Source organism: Heterodontus francisci, chromosome 1 (genome assembly GCF_036365525.1).
Source record: "Heterodontus francisci isolate sHetFra1 chromosome 1, sHetFra1.hap1, whole genome shotgun sequence".
Classification (NCBI taxonomy): domain Eukaryota; kingdom Metazoa; phylum Chordata; class Chondrichthyes; order Heterodontiformes; family Heterodontidae; genus Heterodontus; species Heterodontus francisci.
The window spans coordinates 126,641,373-126,666,862 of NC_090371.1; the positions used below are offsets into that span (position 1 = coordinate 126,641,373).

At 41.7% G+C, this 25,490-nt stretch overlaps 1 protein-coding gene across 12 annotated transcripts in view; it reads left to right on the forward strand.

The window, feature by feature from the left end:
* fryl (furry homolog, like) overlaps positions 1-25,490 on the forward strand; it is a 655,772-nt gene that overhangs the window by 441,190 nt on the left and 189,092 nt on the right. For all 12 annotated transcript variants that reach the window (XM_068035582.1, XM_068035639.1, XM_068035630.1 and 9 more), the window contains 6 exons: positions 4,440-4,531; positions 10,473-10,645; positions 12,436-12,596; positions 14,553-14,663; positions 15,037-15,191; positions 19,325-19,424. In XM_068035582.1, coding sequence (XP_067891683.1) covers positions 4,440-4,531; positions 10,473-10,645; positions 12,436-12,596; positions 14,553-14,663; positions 15,037-15,191; positions 19,325-19,424 — 792 coding nt within the window. The remainder of the gene's footprint in view (positions 1-4,439; positions 4,532-10,472; positions 10,646-12,435; positions 12,597-14,552; positions 14,664-15,036; positions 15,192-19,324; positions 19,425-25,490) is intronic.

Below are 25,490 nucleotides of genomic sequence, written 5' to 3' on the forward strand. Positions count from 1 at the left end.
TCAATGTGTTGTTGCCTCCCAAATCCATGCCCATTTTTCCCATAAGTCCATGTTTGAATCCCTTCAATCAGTTTTCTGCCTTTGCCACAGTACCGAAACAGCTCTTATCGAAGTCACAAATAACATCCCGTGCGACTATGACAGTTGTAAACTAAACCTCCTCATCCTTCTTGATCTGACTGTTGCCTTTCACACGGTTCACCACACTATCTCCTCCAACGCTTCTCCAGCATCTTCTACCTGGGTGGGACTACACTCATTTGCCTGCATTCTTATCTATCTAATCGTAGCCAGAGAATAAACTGCAATGGCTTCACCTCCTGCTCCCACACCATTACCTCTGGTGATCACCAAGGATCTATTCTTGGTCCCCTGCTATTCCTCATTTAGATGCTGTCCTTCAGCAACATCATCCAAAAACACTGCATTCATTTCCATATGTATGCTGACAGCATCCAGTTCTACTTTACCACCACCTCTGCCCCACCTGCACCTCTCATGACCCCTTTGCTGTCTCTAAATTGTCAGACTGTTCATCTAACATTCAGTACTGGATGAGCAGAAATTTCTTCCAACTAAATATTGGACGGCCGAAGCCATAAACTCAAACTCCACTCTCTATCCACTGACTCCATTCTTCTCCCTGGCAACTGTTTGAGGCTTAACCAGCCTATTCGCAACCTTGGTGTCATATTTGTCCCCGAGATGAGTTCCAACCACACAACTGTGTCGTCATTAAGACCGCTCATTTCCACCTGCATAACATTGCCTGACTCCGCAACTGTCTCAGCTCGTCTGCTGCTGAAACCCCTATCCACGGCATTATTACCCCAGACTTGATAATTCCAGTGCGCTTCTGGCTGGCCTCCCACACTGTGCCATGTGTAAACTTGAGGTCATCCAAAACTCGATTGCTGCCCGTATCCTAACTCACACCAGATTCCATTCACCCATTATCGCTGTGTTTGCTGACCGACATTGGTCCCTGGTTAAACAACGCCTCCATTTTAAAAATTCTCATCCTTGTTTTCGGATCCCTTCATGACCTCTCCCCTCCTATCTCTGTAATCTCCTCCAGCCCTAAAACCCTCTGAGATATATGCATTCCTCCAATTCTGATCTCTTGAGCATCTCTTATTTTAATCACTCCACCATTGGCTGCTGTGTTTTCTGTTGCCAACATCCTAAGCTCTGGAATTTCCTCCTTAAACCTGTCCACCTCTCTTCCTCTTGTTCCTTTAAAAGGTTCCGAATGAAGCTTTTGGTTATCTGCCCTAATATCTCCTTATACGGTTTGGTGTCAGATTTTGTTTCATAGTGCTCCTGTGAAGTGCCTTGGGATGTTTGTTGGCTACATTAAAGGTGCTATATAAATGCAAGTAGCTGTTGTTCACAGAAATTCTGATATTTTCATTTGGTGTGAGTCCTTTTAAACAAATTAATTTTTCCTTAGCTGTTTCAAAATATAATACATAAGCTCGTGTGTGTGTACTTGATGTCTACAAAATTTTACTTCCTGTCATCATGTTTATGTCACACTTCTGTGCTACTTTTTTCCATTATAAATTCCTTTTCCTGCATTGAAAATGTTACAACCGAGGCAGGAAGAGTGCACTGTCTTTCTCTAGTTCCACTTCTCCACAGGTCACAACATATTTAAATGCTGGTACCCAGTTACCAATGTGGCCAATTATATACTCTATTTTTATTTCAAAATAAAATCCACCAACCAGGTTTCTTTAATAAACAACAGAAGTATTAATGTATTTTAAAACAAGACTTAGTCGATAAAGATGCAAAGCTTTAACGCACAGTTTGAAATATGACAGTAAATATGTATATATATATAAATTCTAAATACCCAACACACACACACCGGTTAAAGGAAAAATAAAGATACTTTGTCCAAAGTTCTTGTTAATTCTTGAAGGAAAAGGATAAGATATGTTATGTTCCAGATGACATACAGTCTGGCATTTGAGTATACGTAAATGGGTCACTGGGATCTTTTCCGAAGCAGGTGGTTTAGGAGATGTCAAGAGGAAGTCTTCCAGAAGCTTCTCAGGAGAAATGCTGCTTCAGTTTCTCTATTTCTTAAACTTGATTCTCAGGGTTTCTCAAAGAGGTGGAGAAAAGATGAACTGGTCTTCTCTTTTAACAGGCTGACCGCCATCTCTCAAAACAGTATTCAAAAATAAAACCCACTCTTGACCACCATAAATCTTGACAGGTCACTTCTCTGTAAACAATTCCCATCGTCCAAAGGCACCTGATGTTTACTTAGTTGAAGACATGTGACACCCAGTAAATGTTGTTTTTAAACAGAAAGCTCAAGTCCTTCCAATGACCTTTCTTGAAAAAACGTCCAGCATCTATGGAATCACTTCAATCTTCCAATGCATCCATCTCCACAATTCTAAAACATGAGTCCTCAAAAAATATTTAAAAATGGAAGCATTTTCATAACAATAATAGAAGCTTCCTGTGTAAACTTGTCATGTTGTTACTAACACCCTCCTACTACTGGTGTTGATGTAGCATGCCAGTTTTGTATCTCCCAGCTCCTCAACCTGTAGTGCAGAGAAATTATGTTCCAACTGGCTCAGCTTCCCAAATTGTTGTAAATTTTGTTATTTAACTGTCCTCTATTAAAAATACTGGTCACATATTTTCTAAGTTTGTTTCATGGGATGTGGGCATTGCTGGCAAGGCCAGCATTTGTTGCATTCCTCATTGCCCTTGAGATGGTGGTAGTCAGCTTCTTGAACCACTGCAGTCCATCTGGTGCAGGTACACCCACAGTGCTGTTAGGGAGCGAGTTCCAGGATTTTCATCCAGCAACAGTGAAAGAACAGTGATATATTTCCAAGTCAGGATGGTGTGTGACTTGGAGGGGAACTTGCAGGTGGTGGCATTGCCATGCATCTGCAGCATTCTGCAACAAAATAAATCGAAATATATATGTCAGTCATTTAAAATTGGTTTTCCCATTTTATAAAGTGTCAACATTTACCTACAGTACCTCTTACACCTGTAGGTGGAGCAGTGGTACGCATTTATGATGGTAAAATGAATTGTCATAGAACGTTAGTTCAAAATCTGCCACTGCATATTATTGCTCTTGCAGCCATCATCTGTGTTATAGAAAAATCTTGCATTTCCATAATGCTTCGGGATCTACAAGGGAGTAGGCAGGAAACTGGAGTTAAGGCCACAGTCAGATCAGCTATGATCTTATTGAATGGTGGAGCAGACTCTAGAGGCGAAATGGCCCATTCCTCCTCCTATTTCTTATGTTCTTATGGATTGTCTCAAAGCACTTCACAATCAATAAAGTATAAGGTGATGTGTAGTTACTGTTGTAATGTTGGAAAACACAGTAGCCAATTCGCACACAGCAACGTCCCACAAACAGCAATGTGATAAATGACCAAATCATCTGTTTTAGAGATGTTGGTTGAGGGATAAATATAGGCCAAGACATTGGGGAGAACTCCTCTTCAAATAGTGCTATGGGACTTTTTGCATCCACCTGAGTGGACAATCTCAGTTTAATGTCTCATTCGAAAGACGGATGAGTCAGAAGTTCTGACAATGCAGCACTGTCACGGTTCTACACTGAAGAGTCAACTTCAACCTTTTGCTCAAGTCTCTGCCGTGGAAGTTGAACCCACAACCCACGGACTCAGAAGTGGGAATGCTACTAATGAACCACAGCTGACATAAATCCACAAGATGGCAGTGCAGAATAAAAGTTTATTTAACGGTTCAGGTAGAATTGGCTTTCTTAATAGCATTATGATTCTAGTTTCCATGGCCTGGGCCTCCATATCTCACCCATATTCCTGTAGTCACCTCCTGCACCCCCAACCCTCCACCAGCTGCGTCTGAAGAAGTAGCATGCCACCCTATGTTAAGCTTAAGATTCCACCCGCCCTACCTCCACCCTAATGAATTCATTCAGAGAACCTGATTGTGTGTCACCATCTTTTGTACAAGCGTGTCTTTACAGTTCCATGAAACCTCCTCTGTGAGTTTTAAAAGCCACATGTCCATGTAGCCAGCAAGTCCTCTCTCCTTCCTTCGTCCTTCCCTATTAGCCTTTCTTGCCCTCCTTGTTGCTTTTCTTTGTCCCCTTCACCCTTTTCCCTCCTCTTTTTCCTTTCCTCTCTTCCGTTTCCTATCCTTTGCCCTTCTCCCTCTCTTACCAACCCTCCACAATAGGGTGTAGACTGGTTTATATAATATTTGAATCTCACTGATAAATAGGCAATACAGTTTAATTGTTCACTATAAAAATTGAAAAGTGAATGAAGATATTTTACTCTGTTGTAAACAGTGTTATGGTAATTATTTGTCATCTGTTAAATTATTTTTTAAATTGCTAATGTGGAACTTCAAAACACTGGAAATAAATATTGTTTGTGTCTGTAATGCAGAATATGAAACGACGCAGGCGTCGAGATATTTTACGAGTGCAACTCGTGAGGATCTTTGAGCTGCTAGCAGATGCTGGTGTAATTAGTCACAGGTAAGTAACAAACATACAATTAGCTTTCAAATCTACATCAAGAAACTGCACAGAAATGTTCTATTAAAGATGCATTACACGGTTATTAATTGATGATGTGAAGCTAAGCCATAGAGACTGCAAACATCCCAGCTTTGATCTCAGTATACTTCCTGCAGCTGATCTCAACTGGGCTAGCAAGAAATGTAATATGATTGACCTCTGTTCTTGTGGCTAGGGAGGGAAAAATTTCAGGATTGGGCTCAATGCTGGAGTCCCACATAGTTGAATAGCTTTCACTGTCTAGACAATACACAAAGAATCATCTTTAGCCCCTGCCACAATCTCCTGCATTCTTGCAGCTGATTCCATTCCCTTCCCTAGCCGCTATCTCTGGCCGAACTAGGCAATTCATAACCTTAGTATTCTACTCAACCATGAGCTGACCTTCCAAGCTAATACCTTCTCCATCACAAAGAATGTCTACCTCCACGTCTGTATCATTGCCTGCCTCTGTCTGTCTCAGATGGACAAAAGTATAGACAGTTTGAAATTTGGAAATGCAGTTGTAAGAAACTTGAAAGGAGTTTATTTCAGGGGTGGTGCAAAAAGAAGTGAGGTTGGAAGGAGGCAAGGTAATGTGGATGGTGGGGGATGCAAAGAAGTGGTCAAAGAAGGCCTTGTCTGTGATTTGAGACCATGGGAGTAGAGAGATGAGATCGAAGGGTTGGCCGTGATTATGGGTAGGAGATTATGGAGAGAGAGATTAAGGGAGGGCAGGAGGGCAGCAAAAGAGGATTGTTGGCAAGGTGAGTTGAGATGGACTTTAAAATCATGGAGGATGAGGAATTCCTTAGTGCAGAGTTTGAGAGGAAAGGAGAAATTATATCTTCGTGAGAAACTCATGATTGGGCTTGGAAGATTGGCAGAAAACAAGGATATTATAGGGGACGCCAAAGTGAGGTGCTCAAGAAGGGAATGGTATTAGAGGATTAGGAGGTGAGACCAAGATGTGATCTTTAGATGAGGGTCACACTGTCACTTCAGTGAATTGGGCAAGACAGGTGCTGGAAGGTGTAGTCAGGCATGGAGGCTTCAAGAAAGAGTGAGGGATCACCATCTGTGAGCCAACTGTCTGTCAAAGCCTGGATGTCAATGCAATCATCCAAAATAAGATTATGGATGGAAATGGGCTTTCTTTCAAATGAATGGATATCCTGTGGAATGGGGTGGTGATTGTTAATCCACCAGCAGAGTCTAAAGGGGAAATGAGGGCAGAGTGAGCAGGATGCAGAGGAGGTTGGCAAGATTACTGGCATCAGGCAAGTAAGGTGGGAGGGTGGACAAAAGAAAATGGGGCAGCTGGAATTTTTTTTTTAAATAATGGCATGTGGGCATCGCTGGCTAGGCCAGCATTTATTGCCCAACACTAATTGCCCTTGAGAAGGTGGTGGTGAGCTGCCTTCTTGAACCTCTGCAGTCCATGGGAGTTCCAGGATTTTGACCCAGCGACAGTGAAGGAACGGCGATATAGTTCCAAGTCAGGATGGTGTGTGACTTGGCGGGGAATTTGCAGGTGGTGATGTGCCCATGCATTTGCTGCCCTTGTCCTTCTATTTGGTAGAGGTCACGGGTTTGAAAGGTGCTGTCTAACGACCCTTGGTGTGTTGCTGCAGTGCATCTTGTAGATGGTACACACTGCTGCCACTGTGTGTCGGTGGTGGCGGGACTGAATGTTAGTAGATGGGGTGCCAATCAAGCAGGCTGCTTTCTCCCGGATGGTGTCGAGCTTCTTGAGTGTTGTTGGAGCTGCACCCATCCAGGCAAGTGGAGAGTATTCCATTGCACTCCTGACTTGTGCCTTGTAGATGGTGGACAGGCTTTGGGGAGTCAGGAGGTGAGTTACTCGCCGCAGGATTCCCAGCCTCTGACCTGTTCTTATAGCCACGGTATTTATGTGGCTAGTCCAGTTCAGTTTCTAGTCAATGGTAACCCCTAGGATGTTGATAGTGGGGGATTCAGCGATGGTAATGCCATTGAATGTCAAGGGCAGATGGTTAAATTCTCTCTTGTTGGAGATGGTCATTGCCTGGCACTTGTGTGGCGTGAATGTTACTTGCCACTTATCAGCCCAAGCCTGGATATTGTCCAGGTCTTGTTGCATTTCTACACGGACTGCTTCAGTATCTGAGGAGTCACGAATGGTGCTGAAGATTGTGCACTCATCAGCGAACATCCCCACTTCTGACCTTATGATTGAAGGAAGGCCATTGATGAAGCAGCTGAAGATGGTTGGGCCTAGGACACTACCCTGAGGAAATCCCGCAGTTATGGCCTGGAGCTCAGATAGTTGACCTCCAACAACCACAACCATCTTCCTTTGCGCTAGGTATGACTCCAACCCGCGGAGAGTTTCACCCCCCTCCCCCCACCCACCCCCCCCCCTGACTCCCATTGACTTCAGTTTTGCTAGGGCTCCTTGATGCCATACTTGGTCAAATGCTGCCTTGTTGTCAAGGGCAGTCACTCTCACCTCGGCTCTTTTGTCCATGCTTGAACCAAGGCTGTAATAAGGTCAGGAGCTGAGTGGCCCTGGCGGAACCCAAACTGAGTGTCGCTGAGCAAGTTATTGCTAAGCAAGTGCCGTTTGATAGCACTGTCGATGACACCTTCCATCACTTTACTGATAATTGAAAGTAGGCTGATGGGGCGGTAATTGGCCAGGTTGGACTTGTCCTGCTTTTTGTGTACAGGACATGCCTGGGCAATTTCCCACATTGCTGGGTAGATGCCAGTGTTGTAGCTGTACTGGAACAGCTTGGCTAGGGGCGTGGCAAGTTCTGGAGCACAGGTCTTCGGTCCTATTGCTGGAATATTCTCAGAGCCCATAGCCTTTGCAGTGTCCAGTGCCTTCAGTCATTTCTTGATATCACGTGGAGTGAATCGAATTGGCTGAAGTCGGGCATCTGTGATGCTGGGGACGAGAGGAGGAGGCCGAGATGGATCATCAACTCAGCACTTCTGGCTGAAGATTGTTGCAAATGCTTCAGCCTTATCTTTCACACTGATGTGCTGGGCTACCCCATCTTTGAGGGTGGGGATATTTGTAGAGCCACCTCCTCCAGTTAGTTGTTTAATTGTCCACCACCAGTCGCGGCTGGATGTGACAGGACTGCAGAGCTTAGATCTAATCTGTTGGTTATGGGATCGCTTAGCTCTGTCTATCACATGCTGCTTGCACAGTTTGACACACAAGTAGTCCTGTGTTGTAACTTCATCAGGTTGACACCTCATTTGAGGTATGCCTGGGTGCTGCTCCTGGCATGCCCTCCTGCACTCTTCATTGAACCAGGGTTGGTCTCCTGGCTTGATGGTAATGGTGGAGTGGGGAATATGCCAGGCCGTGAGGTTACAGATTGCAGTTGAGTACAATTCTTCTGCTGCTGATGGCCCACAGCGCCTCGTGGGTGCCCAGTATTGCGTTGCTAGATCCGTTCGAAATCTATCCCATTTAGCACCGTGGTAGTGCTATACAACACGATGAAGGGTATCCTCAATGTGAAGGCAGGACTTCGTCTCCACAAGGACTGTGCGGTGGTCGCTCCTGCCAATACTGTCATGGACAGATGCATCTGTGGCAGGCAGATTGGTGAGGACGAGGTCAAATATGTTTTTCCCTCTTGTTGGTTCCCTCACCACCTGCCGCATACCCAATCTAGCAGCTGTGTCCTTTAGGACTCAGCCAGCTCGGTCAGTAGTGGTGCTACCGAGCCACTCTTGGTGATGGACATTGAAGTCTCCCACCCAGAGTACATTCTGCCCCCTCGCCATCCTGAGTGCTTCCTCCAAGTGGTGTTCAACATGGAGGAGTACTGATTCATCAGCTGAGGGAACACAGTAGGTGGTAATCAGCAGGAGGTTTCCTTGCCAATGTTTGACCTGATGCCATGAGACTTCATGGGGTCCGGACTTGATGTTGAGGACTCCCAAGGCAACTCCCTCCCGACTGTATACCATTGTGCCGCCACCTCTGCAGGGTCTGTCCTACCAGTGGGACAGGACATACCTGGGGATGGCGATGGCAGCTCTGGGACATAGTTATACTATGGAATCATACCTTACAGTCAATGTCAGGCTGTTGATTGACTAGTCTGTGGGACAGCTCTCCCAACAAGCCCCCAGATGTTAGTAAGGAGGACCTTGCAGGGTCGACAGGGCTGGGTTTGCTGTTGTCGTTTCCGGTGCCTAGGTCAATGCCGGGTGGTCCGTCCAGTTTCATTCTTTTTTACTGACTTCGTAGTGGTTAGATACAGCTGAGTGGCTTGCTCGGCCATTTCAGAGGGCATTTAAGAGTCAACCACATTGCTGTGGGTCTGGAGTCACATGTAGACCAGACCAGGTAAGGGCAGCAGATTTCCTTCCCTAAAGGACATCAGTGAACCATGCTGCTCATAAGGAGGGCGTGACAAATGACATGGTGGCAACAATATTGATATGATTAGAGGTTATATTCCACCAACTCTAAAATTATTCATTATTAAAATAAATATAAAATATAATATAAATACTTATTTCTTTTGTCTATCCTTTGCATTCATATCTCATGTTGTGGGATGGGTCACTATTTTTGTGCATAGATTCATTTTCTATATTTGGAGTGTCTTGATTATCTATCAGTTTCAGTTATTTGCCAAGTATTGTTCCACTGTGCCAGATAATCAGGGTCCCATTTCCCAAATTGTATATTGACTATACTTTTTAGAAGCAGTAGTTCAGTGCTGTTTGTCATTTTGTTCTCAGGCCATAGAAAGGAAGTGTTCACAAAACAATGTTATAAGGTTTAAAAATCACTGAGAAATAAGGAAAGGCTTAGGAAGGACATATTTATGCTTTATACTGAACATTATTTCCTGACTTTGGAAAAAATTTGGACCGAGGTACAATAGTTTCTCCTAACTTCATGCCTGGTTTTCTGAAAGCATTATTAATTTGTGTCAAAAATGATATGAGCTGCAACTTGCCAGTGGCTGTCATTACTTGGCAAGGAATTCAGATTTAATTTGCACATAGCTGTGAAATTTTGTTTACACTTTTAATATAAAAAGTAGAGAGCCTTATGTAGCTTTGGTCTGTTAAGTTGTAAAACAGTTTTTGTTTTAATCTTTATTGTCATTAGGACTTGTTATTTGAACAGAAGTTTGCATTAGTCAATGGTAATTCTTCATAACTGGCTATCATTTCAAGTGGTGAAACTCTACTATGGATATAATTTTAAAATGTTAGTTGGGAAAGAGACAAAGCCTTTGTTATACTTAAGACGGTCAATATGAATGATGAATATTAAAATGCTTTACTTGCATTATCCAGCCTTCTCAGTTTATTGTTGACGAAACTCCAGTTTTCTCCTAAACTTAATAACGTGCTTAAGCATGTCCCAGCATATATATCATAAATACTACCGTATGTATAGATATTTACTTGCAATATGGTGTTCCAAATTCTGAAGGAAACCAAAGCTCCCGATCAGTATAGCCTACTTCACTTAGGGACACATTTCAATCCACTTGCAGCACTCGTGCAGGGGGGTTATCAGGGAGTTGGGAGGACTTGTACTAATAAGTAGATCGAGTAAATTTATTGCACTTTGTGGCATCAGGATGTGCATTGTTTTGGAGGTATGTTGTTCGGGCTGTCTGTTAGTCTGGAGACACCATGGCATCATTTCAGTGTTGAACATTTGAATTTGTGTTTCTGATTTGAGGAGGAACAGCTAAAATTGAAGGGCAGTTTGTCTGTTCATTGCTTGAAATTTCACTCTGAATTTAACAGCTTAAATTTCTCTCAAATATCCCGGTATAATGAGGGCGTAGGCTTTTCTCATAGTTGGTTTGCTTTGTTTGTCTTTTTAGTTTGCTTACGTATCTTTGTTTTTCTCCCCCACCCCCACCCCCCAAAATATCAGTGGAAGTGGAGGTCTTGATAATGAAACACATTCCCTCAATAACACTTTGTTGGAGTATGTTGATCTAACAAGGCAGCTGCTTGAAGCTGAGAATGACAAGGATTCTGACACATTAAAGGATATCCGATGCCATTTCAGTGCTTTGGTGGCAAATATCATTCAAAATGTACCAGGTATGCATAATTACAAAATAAGCAATGTGCTAATGTGAAAATTTTTATTAACTAATATGCATTGTGAGTATAAATGTGTAATCTAACCAACGTGATCTAATTTTTTCTCATTAGTTGGCAGTAATATTTAGTTGATTTGGAATATAAGAACAAGAGGTGCAGTTTATCTTAACCTGGTTCAGTCTTGGAGTGTATTTACCCAACAATTGTTTATTGAATGTAGTGCAAGTTTACTTTACATCAATACTAGTTGTAGCTTAAATCCCATTAGGCCAGCATCAGGTCGGGCCTTAACTCTGCAGTTACACCATACCAGTTTAGTTACATTTCTATAGTATAACTGGTCCCTCAAGAATGAGAACATGAAGTAAGGAAAATGGTACAAGAACTATTACCTGTTACTAATTGGAAGTAAATCTTTAAATTATAAATAAACTACAACATCATAACTTTTGCGAGTACATAACGTACCATGTTTCAATAATATAGTAAATATTTAATAAGAAAAGGGACTGAAGATGGAGGAAAACTAGTAATGTGCTAGCTATTCCAAAGGCAGACTTTAAAACACTAGATCACAGAAGGCATGCAATCATAGTAATCAGTTTTACCATTTAGTTAGATAGCAAGTGAACAGAAAACTTTTCGCCTTTGAAGTAGAGACAGCCTTATTTGAAGACCACCGGGTTCTTTCTCAATACAGCTGCCTATATCAGGCAAATGGTGCTAACCATTTGTCATTCTCACAGGTGTCAACCACTATGGTGCCACTTAAACTGTATTATAAGTGTGGACTATTTTGGGCAGTTCAAGCAACTGTTTGCACCTCATTAAAGTGTGCTTACCTGTCGGTCTATTCAGGTTGCCCAGCCGTCTTCAGTCACTGGAGAGGTGGAGAATGTGTTTTTAAAAAAAATATGCCTACTGCATATAGTGGGAAAATTGCATTGACAGCAATGTACCCGCTCTTAGTAGTGGGGATTTTAGTCCAGTAATCAGAATGCCAATTATTTCTATCAATTAAGTAGACGTAGGTGTGAGCAGGAATCAAAGATTTAAAAAGTCTCTTCTCCCATAATTTCGAACTTACATATTATGTCTTTCAAAAACTCAAGGTACTGGCAAACAAACTTGATATTAATAGCTTCTGCCTAGATCTCATCAACAAAGGCCACAGCTTGAAACTATCTCTCTATAGTTTTAATATGATGTTTTTCTTCCCCCCCCCCCCCCCCCCCCATGTAAAGGAACTCAGTTTAAGAGGATAGCTCACTAAGTGTCCATTTTCTAAATTCTCTGTATTTTGTGTTATTTGTAGTTTCATATGGAACAAATATATATTACATAATTCATTTGTGATGGGGGTCTGCTTCTGCCACCAGTGCTTAGCTTAACTTACTCTGAGCACTGGTTGAATTTTATATCATAAGGGCAGAAATCATCATTGCTGAATGTTCTCTGAGATTTCTTACAGAAGGATTGTTTGTATAACTGTCAAAATTGCATATATGTTTTTTTTGTTGAGGTATTAATTTTTACCAGTCAAATTAATCAAACCTAGTGTAGTTTTGAAATTAATATGTTCTATGTAACCCTTCATCTATGAATGTGAGAGTTCACTGGACCCAAAATCTGATTCGAGCCAAAGAAAATGAACAGTTCTCTGAGCATTGTTTTACTCTTATCCATCAGATGGGGCTTTTTGTTCAAATCATTTTAAAGGTAAAGGATACTTAATTTAGCCAGGAGATATTTTGAGATTCATTTTACTCTTTTGTCTTTCCTTACAGTGCACCAACGCAGGGCTATCTTTCCACAGCAGAGTCTACGCCATAGTCTATTTATGTTGTTCAGCCACTGGGCCGGACCCTTTAGCATAATGTTTACTCCTCTGGACAGATACAGTGATAGGAACATGCAAATTAACCGGCACCAGTATTCTGCATTAAAGGTACAAGACAAGATCACTGACAATACACCAAATGTTTTGTTAAGCCCAGATCTATGTGTAATAGTGTTATATTGTGTGCTGCTAATTGCATCCTGTCATTTGACAAATATTACTGATCAATGTTTTTCTTTAAACGGACCACGTACTAAAAATGAACACATTAGTGCATATGCCAACAACGTATTCATTAAAAATTCTCATAATCCAGCTAATTTATCTAAGGAAGAATGAAAATGTTAGAATTCATTTCCTTGCATAAAAAATGCTTCCGTCTAGATGCAAGGTCAAGTGAAGTTTAATTTCATACCAGTGGCAGTGAAAGCCATAATGTCTTTTTATTACATGTGACACTAAATGAAACTGTATGTGCCTAATACCTGCAACAGAATAATTTTCAGCTTTATTTTAGTCATGGTTGTGGCATCCGCACATGTGAAAGGATTGCTATATTCAACACTCTCAAGTCAGTATCGTTCTTCTTTCATCTTGTTTTGGCACATTCTTTGTGAGCCATTAACTGGAATTTTAGGCAGTGCATTCCAGATCACAGCAACTCTGCATAAAAAATGTTTTTCACCTGCCGCCTCCGGTTGTTTTACCAATCACCTCTGGTCCCCACCCCTTCTACCACTGGGAACAATTTCTCTGAATTTAAACCAACAAAACTGTTCATGATTTTGAACACCTTTCAAATCTCCTCTTAACCTTCTCTGCTCTAACCCCAGCATCTCCAGTATCTCCACATAACTGAAGTCCCTATTTTTAAAAAATTCGTTAGCACAACCAGCATTTATTGCCCATCCCTAAATGCCCTTCAGCAGGTGTTGGTGAGCCACCTGCAACGGTGTGGCTTGCTAGGCTATTTCAGAGGGCAGTTAAGAATCAGCCACATTGCTGTATGTCTGGGGTTGTGTATAGGCCAGAGCAGGTAAGGACAGCAGATTTTTCTCCCTGAAAGACATTAGTGAATCAAATGGGTTTTTATGACAATCTAGTAGTTTCATGATGATTATTAATGAGACTAGCATTTTTTTCCAGTTTTATTAATTAATTCAATTTACATTCCCCCACCTGCCATGGTGGGATTTGAACTTGTGTCTCTGGAGCATATGATATTCTTATCACGATGGGACAGTACTAATGCACTGAGGATGCTGCTGTTTATCTCAGCGATAGATGCTAATTGAGTACAAATTGAATGTGATGAGAGCACCTGAATTGTTTATACTTGGTGAAGATGTCTGTGTGATACGTGGAGTCATTGACCCCAATGTTATGAGAAGGAATATTGATGGGAACCCTCTACATAATGTCACTCTATTGTTGGCTGCATATGCTACTTCTTACAATGGAGGCTTATGTTCTTATTAGATTTTTGAAATCTCGGGGAGTCGAGTGTTATGCAGAGCAGGTTTGAAAGAGGAGTTGAGGATTGGGACAGATCAGCCATGATCTTATTGAAAGACGGGGCAGGCTTAAGGGGCTAAATGGCCTACTCCTGCTCCTATTTCTTATGTTCATATAGGCTTCTAAGAAGACATAATGCAATTAATTTTGTGAGGCTCCACTCCTGATATGGAGCCTGCTTAACATGTATGGATCTAAGATTTGTGTATGGAAGCGAGTCTATTTGGTGGCACTTCTGACTTTCAGGTGATTCTAGTGCACTAAGCAGTGCAAAATATACCCTAATAAAATCACTTTAAAAAATGAATGTTTAAAAAATAATTGGAGCCTTGTGATGAATATCATGACTAAGTACAAATAAGTGATGGCAGTTAACTGTATTTCTTATCTTCACCTTAAACTTAACCAACGTATGAACAATTGGTATATCTAATAGTAATATATTGCCAATCCTTGTACTACAGACACCGTTGTTATCACTACACCTATGTTGTTGTCACAATTATTTTCTTGAATCATATGCATCAATCCTGTCTTTCATCACCATAGGCTATGTCAGCTGTACTATGTTGTGGACCTGTGTCTGATAACGTAGGTCTGTCATCTGATGGCTACTTGTACAAGTGGTTGGATAATATCCTGGATTCCCAAGAAAAAAAGGTAAGAATTATTTGGAATACATCCTTCATAAATGATAAATATATACAATAAATGCCATGTATAAAAGTAATAATTTTAATAATATGAAAAATCAAATAAACTTGAATATGGTCTTTGGTCTCTTATGATCTGAAAATTCAACAGTTAAAGATAATATTGTAACGATTGCTATTTTACAAGATACACTAATATTATGTTTGTTGTCTTTCATGGTGAGATTGAATTTAATCAGGTGCTCATGTTAAAACCAAGCTGTTAGCTGCATTAGCTTGTATAATTAATTGACCCTGCCTGTAACAGTCAGCATTGTTATGTGAAATAATTCACTTCTATAGCTTTAATATTAACTCTGTAGTTTGCACATTTCCTTTAGGTTCATCAGTTAGGCTGTGAAGCTGTAATGTTGTTATTAGAGTTGAATCCAGACCAGAGTAATCTGATGTACTGGGCTGTAGATCGATGCTATACAGGTTCAAGACGTGTGGCAGCTGGATGTTTCAAGGCAATAGCCAATGTGTTTCATAACAGGTATGAGTTAAACTGTTCTCATATTGATTGTTAAACAATAATAAACACATGCTCATACACTCGGCTGTAACTGGGGTAGTTCAGCTGAACATTATAAGCATCAGGCTGATTCAGTTAAATAAACGTCATTCTCTTCAATTGGTCACTGGGAGGTAAGTTCTGAATTATCCTTCCAATCTTACCCTTTGTCATGTTTTCACTATCCCCTTTGACGTCTGCCCACCTCCCCAACCTCAAACAATCAGTCTTAAGTAAAGGCTTCAGCTCATTCATTTACCTCCCCACCTGAATGTGCAGAGCTCAAAATTCAATGCTGAACTCCTGTTCTGTTGTCTTCACCTTCGCACCCACTTTTTTGGCCAGGAATCTTGCCCTTGTACAGCAGAACCTTTCTCGCGTTTTCACAATTTCCGTTCCACCTGGACCACTTCCTCTGGCCTCTTAACTCTCCAGATCTTTACATTGGGAACTGCTGGTGTGATATCGGCTGTCTCAATTATTCAACTCCATTCACTCACTCTAACCTACTTCCCTCTGAACTTGCAGCACTCCGTTCTTTCATGTCCATCCCTAATGTTGTCATTACACCTACTGGCAAGGGTGACACTGTTGTTTGACGAACTGAGCTCTACCTTGCGGAGGCTGAATGGCGACTCTCCAATGCCTCCTTACTTCCCTGGACCACGACCCCACCACCGAACATCAAGCCATCGTTTTCCATATTATCACTGACCTCATCTCCTCTGGAGGGGAGATCTTTGCTCCTTGGCCTCCAAGCTTATAGACCCCCAACCCCGCACAGCCTGGTTCTACCTCCTTCTCAAGATTCACAAACAGGACTGCCCTGGTAGACCCATAGTTTCAGCCTGTTCTTGCCCCATGGAACTGATTTCTTCCTATACACATTCTGTTTTTTCTCCACTTGTCCAGTCTCTTCCCACCTACATCCACAACCCTTCCAATGCTCTCCACCATTTTAGCAGTTTGCAATTTCCTGGTCTTAACCGTCTCTTTTTCACCATGGATGTCCATTCCCTCTTCCCTGCCACCCCCTCACAAGGATGGTGTGAGGGCCCTCTGATTCTTCCTTGAATGGAGACCCAACCAGTCTTCATCAACCACCACCCTCCTCTGCCTGGCTGAACTTGTTCTCACATTGAATAACCTCTCCCTTGACATTACCCCACTTCCTCCAAATAAAAGGTGTTACTATGGGAACCCATATGGATCCTAGCTATGCCTGCACTTTCGAGGGTAATGTGGAACCTCCTTTGCTCTAGTCCTAATCAAATCCCCTCCCTTACTTTTTTTTCCAGTGTATTGATGACTGTACTGGTGCTGTTTCCTGCTTTCATCCCAAACTGAAAAATTTCATGAAAGTTGTTTCCAATTTCCACCCTTCCCTCGTCTTTACATAATTCATCTCCAACTCTTCCCTGCCCTTCCTTGATTTCTCTGTTTCAATTTCTGGGGATAGGCTGTCGACCAACAAGCGAGAGACAGCATGGTTTTGTGAAGGGGAGGTCGTGTCTCGCTAATTTGATTGAGTTTTTTGAGGAAGTGACAAAGATGATTGATGAAGGAAGGGCAGTGGATGTTATCTATATGGACTTCACTAAAGCCTTTGACAAGGTCCCTCATGGCAGACTGGTACAAAAGGTGAAGTCACACGGGATCAGAGGTGAGCTGGCAAGATGGATACAGAACTGGCTCAGTCATAGAAGACAGAGGGTAGCAGTGGAAGGGTGCTTTTCTGAATGGAGGGATGTGACTAGTGGTGTTCCACAGGGATCAGTGCTGGGACCTTTGCTGTTTGTAGTATATATAAATGATTTGGAGGAAAATGTAGCTTGTCTGATTAGTAAGTTTGCGGACGACACAAAGTTTGGTGGAGTTGCGGACAGTGATGAGGATTGTCAGAGGATACAGCAGGATATAGATCGGTTGGAGACTTGGGCGGAGAAATGGCAGATGGAGTTTAATCCAGACAAATGTGAGGTAATGCATTTTGAAGGTCTAATACAGGTGGGAAGTATACAGTAAATGGCAGAACCCTTAGGAGTATAGACAGGCAGAGAGATCTGGGCGTACAGGTCCACAGGTCACTGAAAGTGGCAACGAAGGTGGATAAGGTAGTCAAGAAGGCATACGGCATGCTTGCCTTCATTGGTCGGGGCATGGACTATAAAAATTGGCAAGTAATGCTGCAGCTGTACATAACTGTAGTTAGGCCACACTTAGAATATTGCGTGCAATTCTGGTCGCCACACTACCAGAAGGACGTGGAGGCTTTGGAGAGGGTACAGAAGGGGTTTGCCAGGATGTTGCCTGGTCTGGAGGGCATTAGCTATGAGGAGAGGTTGGATAAACTCATTGTTTTCACTGGAACGACGGAGGTGGAGGGGCGACATGAAGTTATAAGCGGCATGGACAGAGTGGATAGTCAGAAGCTTGTTCCCAGGGTGGAAGAGTCAGTTACTAGGGGACATAGGTTTAAGGTGAGAGGCGCAAAGTTTAGAGGGGATGTGCGAGGCAAGTTCTTTACACAGAGGGTGGTGAGTGCCTGGAACTTGCTGCCGGGGGAGGTGGTGGAAGCAGGTACGATAGCGACGTTTAAGAAGCATCTTGACAAATACATGAATAGGATGGGAATAGAGGGATACGGTCCCTGGAAGTGCAGACGGTTTTAGTTTAGGCAGGCATCAAGATCGGCGCAGGCTTGGAGGGCCAAATGGCCTGTTCCTGTGCTGTACTGTTCTTTGTTCTTATACCTCTGTTCCATCTGCAAGCATGGTCCCAAGCTTCTAGTTGAATGTCATTTTAATTCTCCACCCCACTTCCACTCATATTATGCCCTTGGCCTCCTACACTGTTCCAACAAAGCTAGCTGGAAGCTCAAAAACCACCTTGTTTTTTGATTTGGCACTTTACAGCCTTCTGCTGTGCCCATTTAAACCTCCTCTAGACTTATCTTTTGTTTCTTTCCTAGTCACACTGCCATACCCTTTTGCTGTGCACCATTATCCTTTTTGTCACTTAATCTCTCCTGCCTTTTGCCCTGTCATAGACCTTCCCTTTTGTTCTTTCCTCACCCTGTCCCTGCTTCTGTATTGCTTCAACCTTGTTATATCTCTAACTTTATCCATTTCTGACAAAAGATCATTGACCTGAAATGTTAACTCAGTTTCTATCTCCACAGTTGCTACCAGAGTTGCTCAGTGTTTCCAGCATTTTCCATTTTTATTTCAGATGTCCAACATCCCGCAGTATTTTACTTTTATGCTTCTGAACTATCTATTGTTGGAAAACTTTTTTAAAATTCCTCTTGGTTGTGCTGAGCTATTGAATCGAGTTCACGTGTGGTTTTCAGTAAACTACCAACTTCAGTCGGGCTATCTGCAACAAGCAGTTCCAATGAGGAAAATTCAGAACCAACCTGTACCATGTTCGTACAGCTCCTAGCTACCAGTTACAGAGGGTATTGGCAGAGTACTCGCTGCAGACTCCACTGCTCACCTTCATGAATGGTGCAATCTGAAGCCATGAATGAAGATATCTTAAATAGAGAACTATAACTAGTTACAAACTGCAATGTTGCTTGAAGTGCACAATTGTGTCTACAGTGGAAAATAATGTCAAGCTTATTTTTTTTTCACACTGTGCAGTCAAAATTGGTGCGATACCTGTGTTTAACTAGAATTCACAAAATTGTGGAAATAAAAATTTAAATCATGTAAAGGTATACTGGCCAAGTATTAAATCTTTTGAGGAGCCATGATGGCAGCTAGTATCTTTAATTACGGATCATCAAAAGTTAATTTTCTGTAATGAGGTTTTTTAATTTAATGACCTTACATTGGTGTATGCAAATTTTTCATTATACATATAGTGTGGCTTCAGTTTATTTCTGATGGTAGTGCTCTGGCTTAAACAAGCTCTTCAAGTTTGACCTTCATTAACTATTGTGTGCGTATTCTGTGTAAACAAACTGACATATTTATCTTGGGATCATGCTGTTTGATTTAGTATTTGTTTCTGTTCATGTGTGCTTTACTTAAACTAATAATAAGACTAAATAAAAGTTTAACTGTAAATTTAATAATATTGTATGTTCTTCTGGCACTTCCTCACAGGGATTACCAGTTTGACACTGTGACCCTTCTGAACCTGATACTTTTCAAAGCAGCTGATTCATCCAGAGAGATCTATGAAATTGCCATGCAACTGCTGCAGGTTTGTGAATGATTTGAAATGAAAGCAGTGTCACCCAATGAGTAACTGAATGTCTTACATAACTCTTAATATATATTTGTTTTCTGTTATCAAACATCAGCAAAAAAATTCTCTTGATTCAAAATCTAGATATTATGGCATTTATTTTATTTATTTATTTAGAGATACAGCACTGAAACAGGCCCTTCGGCCCACCGAGTCTGTGCCGACCATCAACCACCCATTTATACTAATCCTACACTAATCCCATATTCCTACCACATCCTCACCTTCCCTATATTCCCCTACCACCTACCTATACTAGGGGCAATTTATAATGGCCAATTTACCTATCAACCTGCAAGTCTTTGGCTGTGGGAGGAAACCGGAGCACCCGGCGAAAACCCACGCGGTCACAGGGAGAACTTGCAAACTCCACACAGGCAGTACCCAGAATTGAACCCGGGTCGCTGGAGCAGTGAGGCTGCAGTGCTAACCACTGCGCCACTGTGCCACCCCAATTTGGGAAGCATAAAGCCAAAATTATTTAATTTGTAATATTGCCTCCATTTAATATGCGTCAAGTAGCAAATGAGACCCATTAATTCAAAGGTTTTAGTTTTGACAATTCTCATAAGTTCATAAACATCCAGATTAGCATCAGTAAATATGGAAAACCACTGTGCATTTAAACAAAGATATTGTGTGTCTGTGTGTCTTAAGGTAGTTTACTTTTTCTTTCTGAAAACTATATTACAGGTTGAAATTGTGTGCACTACTACACAAATGGCATCTCAATTGTTGTCAGATAGTATTTGTTCATGTCACTCCTAGGCTTTTTTTGCTCCATTGCTACTGTCTAAGCACATAGAAATAAAGATTCCATATCTCTTAGAAATTAGTTTTGCTGTGTCTTTGTTGGGTGTAAAAAAAAATTTCTAAAGCTGTGAGTAGCCATATGACCTCGTCCAAAGGATGATATAGCACAGAAGGACATTGTTCTGCCTGTTGTGCCTGTGCCAGCTCTTTGGTAGAGTTACCTAATTAATCCGACTGCCCTCCTCTTTCTCCAAAGCCCTTTAATTTTTTTTCTGCTTCAAGTATTTATCGTTTTTTGTTTTATTGTTACTATTAACTCCACTTCCACCACACTGTTAGGCAGTGATTCCTGATTACAACAACTTGCTGTATAAAAAAAGTTTCCTCATGTCACCTCTGGTTCTTTTGCCAACCACCTTTAATTCTGTGTCCTTTGGTTACTAACACTGGAAACAGTTCCTCTTTATTTAATCTATCAAAACCATTCATAGAATCATAGAATGGTTACAGCACATTAAGAGGTCATTCGACCTCTCATGTCCATTCTGGCTCTTTGCAAAAGCAGCTCAGCTAGTCCCACTCCCCTGCCCTTTCCTCATAGCCCTGCAGATATTTCCTCTTCAGTTAATTATCCAATTCCCTTTTGAAAGACACGATTGATTCTCTCTCTACCACACTCAGACAGTGCATTTCAGATGCTAACTATTTGCTGCGTAAAAATGTTTGTCCTCATATCGCCTCTGGTTCTTTTGCCAATCACTTTAAATTGGTGTCCTCTGGTTCACGACCCTTCTGTAAATGGGAACAGTTCTACCCTATCTACTCTGTCCAGACCCCTCATCATTTTTTATTTATTTATTTATTTATTGATACTGCACTGAAACAGGCCCTTCGGCCCACTGAGTCTGTGCCGACCATTAACCATCCATGTATACTAATCCTACACTAATCCCATATTCCTACCACATCCTCACCTGTCCCTATACTCCCCTACCACCTACCTATACTAGGGGCAATTTATAATGGCCAATTTACCTATCAACCTGCAAGTCTTTTGGCTTGTGGCAGGAAACCGGAGCACCCGGAAGAAACCCCCGCAGACACAGGGAGAACTTGCAAACTCCACACAGGCAGTACCCAGAATTGAACCCGGGTCGCTGGAGCTGTGAGGCTGCGGTGCTAACCACTGCGCCACTGTGCCGCCCTTTTGAACTCCTGTATCAAATATCCTCTCAACCTTCTCTAAGAACAACAGCCCCAGCTTCTCCAATCTACCCATGTAACTGAAGTGTCTCATCCCTGGAACCATTCTCGTAAATCTTTACTGCACCCTCTCCAGTGCCTTCACATGCTTTGTAAAGTATGGTGCCCAGAATTGGACACAATACTCCAGATGAGGCTGAACAGTGTTTTGTAAGGTTCGCCATAACTTCCTTGCTTTTGTACTTTCTGCCTCTATTTGCAAAGCCTAGGATCCTGTATGTTTTATAACCGCTTTCTTAACCTACCCCTCTGCCGCCATCAATGATTTGTGCACATATACCCCTAAGTTCCTCTGTTCCCGCAGAATTTTATCTTTTACTTTATATTGCCTTTCCTTGTTTTTCCTACCAAAATGTATCACTTCTCTGCATTAAATTTCATCTGCCACGTGTCTGCCCATTCCACCAGCCTGTCTATATCTTCTTGAAGTCTATCACTATCCTCCTCACAGTTCACAGTACTTCCAAACGTTGTGTCATCTGCAAATTTTGACTCAAATAATGACCCAAGTCGAGGCCATTAATCTAGATCAAGAAAAGCAGTGGTCCTAATACCAACCCCAAGGGTACCCCACTATATACCATCCTCCAGTTCGAAAAACAACTGTTAACCACTCTCTGTTTCCTGTCACTCAGCCAACTTTGTATCCTTGATGGCACTGTCCTTTTTAAAGCTTGGGCTTCAGCTTTGCTGACAAGCATGTTATGTGGCATTTCATTAAACGCCTTTTAGATGTCCACGTATACCACATCAACTGCATTACCCGCATCAACTGTCTCATCAGAAAACTCAGTCAAGTTAGTTAAACACACAATTTGCCCTTAACAAATTCATGCTGACTATCTTTAATTAATCCACATTTGTCCAAGTGACTGTTAATTTTGTCTTGAGTTTCTAAACGATTTACCACCAATGAGGTTAAACTTACAGGCCTGCAGTTGCTGGGCTTATACTTGCACCCCTTTTTGAACAAGGGTGTAACATTTGTAGTCCTCTGGCACGACTCCTGTATCGAAGGAGGATTGGAAGATTATGGCCAGTACCGCTGCAATTTTCACCTTTACTTTCCTCAGTATCCTTGGATGCATCCCATCTGGTCCCGGTGACTTACCAACTTTAAGTACAGCCAGCCTTTCTAATACCTCCTTTATCAATTTTTAGCCCATCTAGTATCTCAAGTACCTCCTTTTTCACTGTAACTTGGGCAGCATCTTCTTCCTTGGTCAGACAGAGGCAAAGTACTCATTTCGTACCTCAGCCATGCCCTCTGCCTCCATGCATAAATCCTTTTTTTGGGTCCATAATCAAACTGCTACTTTTACCACCTTTTTACTATTTATATGCCTATAGGAGACTTTTGGATTTCCTTTTATGTTGGCTGCCAGTCTCGTCTCTTATATTCTCTCTTTGCTGCTTTAATTTTTTTTTTCACTTCCCGACTGAACTTTCTGTGTTCAACCTGGTTCTCACTTTTTTTATCAACCTGACATCTGTCATAGGCACCCTTTTTCTCCTTCACCTTACTATCTCTTTGTCATCCAGGGAGCTTTGGCTTTTTGTCCACATCGTACCTAATCTGTCTCCTCTTTAAAGGCAGCCCATTATTCTGTATGGTTTTGCATGTAATCTTTGTTTCCAGTTTATCTGGGCCAGATCCCTTCTCACCCAATTGAAATTTGCCCTCCCCCAATTAATTATTTTTGATCTGGATAGCCCCTTGTCCTTTCCCAAAGCAAACCTAAATCTTATGATACTACTATGATCACTGTCCCCTAAATGTTCTCTTACTGCCATTTGATCCATTTGTCCCACCTCCTTCCCCTGAACCAGATCCAGCAATGCCTCCTTCCTCATTGGACTGGAAACATCCTGGTGCAGAACATTCTCCTGAGCATGCTTTAGAAATTCCTTAGTAAAGTCTAGTGATAAAAAAAAAGGCATGGATGAGGGTTTCAGCAGCAGATGAGCTAAGGCATGGGGGAAGTCAAGCAGTGTAACAGAGGTGGTATTAGACCATTTGGTGATGGCATGAATATATATTTGGATGCTCATGTCAGTGTTAAAAATGCTGTTCAGTCTGGTTCAACCAGTTGTCAGGGAGAGGGATGGAATCTAAGGACTACAACTCCGTCATCTCCAGTCTCTCCACATAATTGAGGTCCTTCAGTCCTGGTACCTTTTTAGGAAATCTCTTTTGTATCCTCTCCAAGACCTCAATGTCTTTCCTAAAATCTGGTACCCAGAATTGAACACAATACTCCAGCTGCAGCCTAACCAGTGTTGTATAAAGTTTCAGCATAACTTTCTTTGCTTTTTTTCTCTTTGCCTTTGTTAATAAAGCCAAGGATTCCATCTGCTTTTTAACAGACTTCTCAACATGTCCTGCCACCTTCAAAGATTTGTGTACATACACCTCCAAGTCTCTCTGTTCCTGCACCCACTTAAAAATTGTAGCATTTAATTCATATTTCCTCTCCTCATTCTTCCTATCAAAATGTATCATTTCACATTTCTCTGTGTTAAATTTCATCTGTCATATGTCTGCCCATTTTGCCAGTCTATGTCCTTCTGAAGTCTGTTACTATTAGCCTAATTGTTTACGACATTACCAAGATAGGATGTGTTTCATTTATAAGTACCAGATAGATCCAGCAAATGCAGCTGGAATTTGGCTCAAGCCTATTGAAGGATTTGATGACTGGTCTTTCATTCTACCTGAGAAGGTGGTGAAGCTGATTCCATAAATAATTTTAAAAGGGAGTTGGACTGGTACTTGAGGATGAGGAACTTAGAGGGTTATGGACAAAAAATGGAGTGCGGGACTAAACATGACTGCTCTTCCAAAGAGCCAGCACTGCCATGAGGGGCTGAATGGCCTCCTGTGATTCCATAAGTATTCTGCAAATTAGGTGAGAGCTTTTTGGTGCCCTCACCAAGCTACTGACCTCTGTAGACATTTTGTGCATTGGATTCTGATGAGCTTTGCTGGATCCAGCTGTTGTATTACACTTTCACACAATATTAGTCTAGCTTTAGGCCACCTGCCTGAGGAAATCACACTGACTGTGGTCCCAGTGTGCCAATCCTGAATTCAGTTATGTAGTACTGTGAATTTGGCACTAATTTATTATCCATACATGTGCCAAATCAGTGTAAATTTCAATTTTGACAGTAACATAAAAGATAACTGGTCTGGTAGTTGTGGATGTTCCTCAGGTATTAAGGTATGTTGCACAGAGAACTTTACCTTCTACAATACTTGTGACTCATTTAGTCTGGGTTTGCTGATGTAGGCATGGAGTGGAAAAAATGAAAAAATATATAATTCCCTTGCATTACGTTCACCCTGATAAGCATCAGTGGTGAAGCTGCTATTGACCTCAAAGAATGGCTCACTGAGTGATCTACCTCTCTCACCATGCAACCGATTGTAGGGTTTTTAATGGGGAATCCCAGTGTAGAGCTGCTGTAATGTCATCAAACTGTCCAAACAACCAAACACGTTAAAGAATTCTCAGATAGCCAACCAGGAAATGAACACCAAAATCAAATCACTTGAAAAATTTTGCATACAGCAAAATTAAGATTGGGACATACACATTGGGTAAAGGTAGAAACTGAAATTATCATGGACAAACATTTAAAAAAAATTGAAAATGTAGTTCAAAAAATCTAGTCAGTAATCATCATGGTGGTATTTAACAACACTCCACAAATATAAAATTACTTCTTCAGGGCCAGATCTGTTGTTCAGCAATCGTCATTACTCAGATCACAGTTAAAAACCCAGCTTTACCTGATTGATTTTGCTTCCAATTTCCACCCTGCTCTCACCTTTACATGGTCCATCTCTGACACTTCCCTTCCCTTCCTCGACTTCTCTGTCTCCATCTCTGGGGATAGGTTGTCTACTAATATCCATTATAAGCCCACCGACTCCCACAGCTACCTCGACTACACTTCTTCACACTCTGCCTCCTGGAAGGACTCCATTCCATTCTCCCA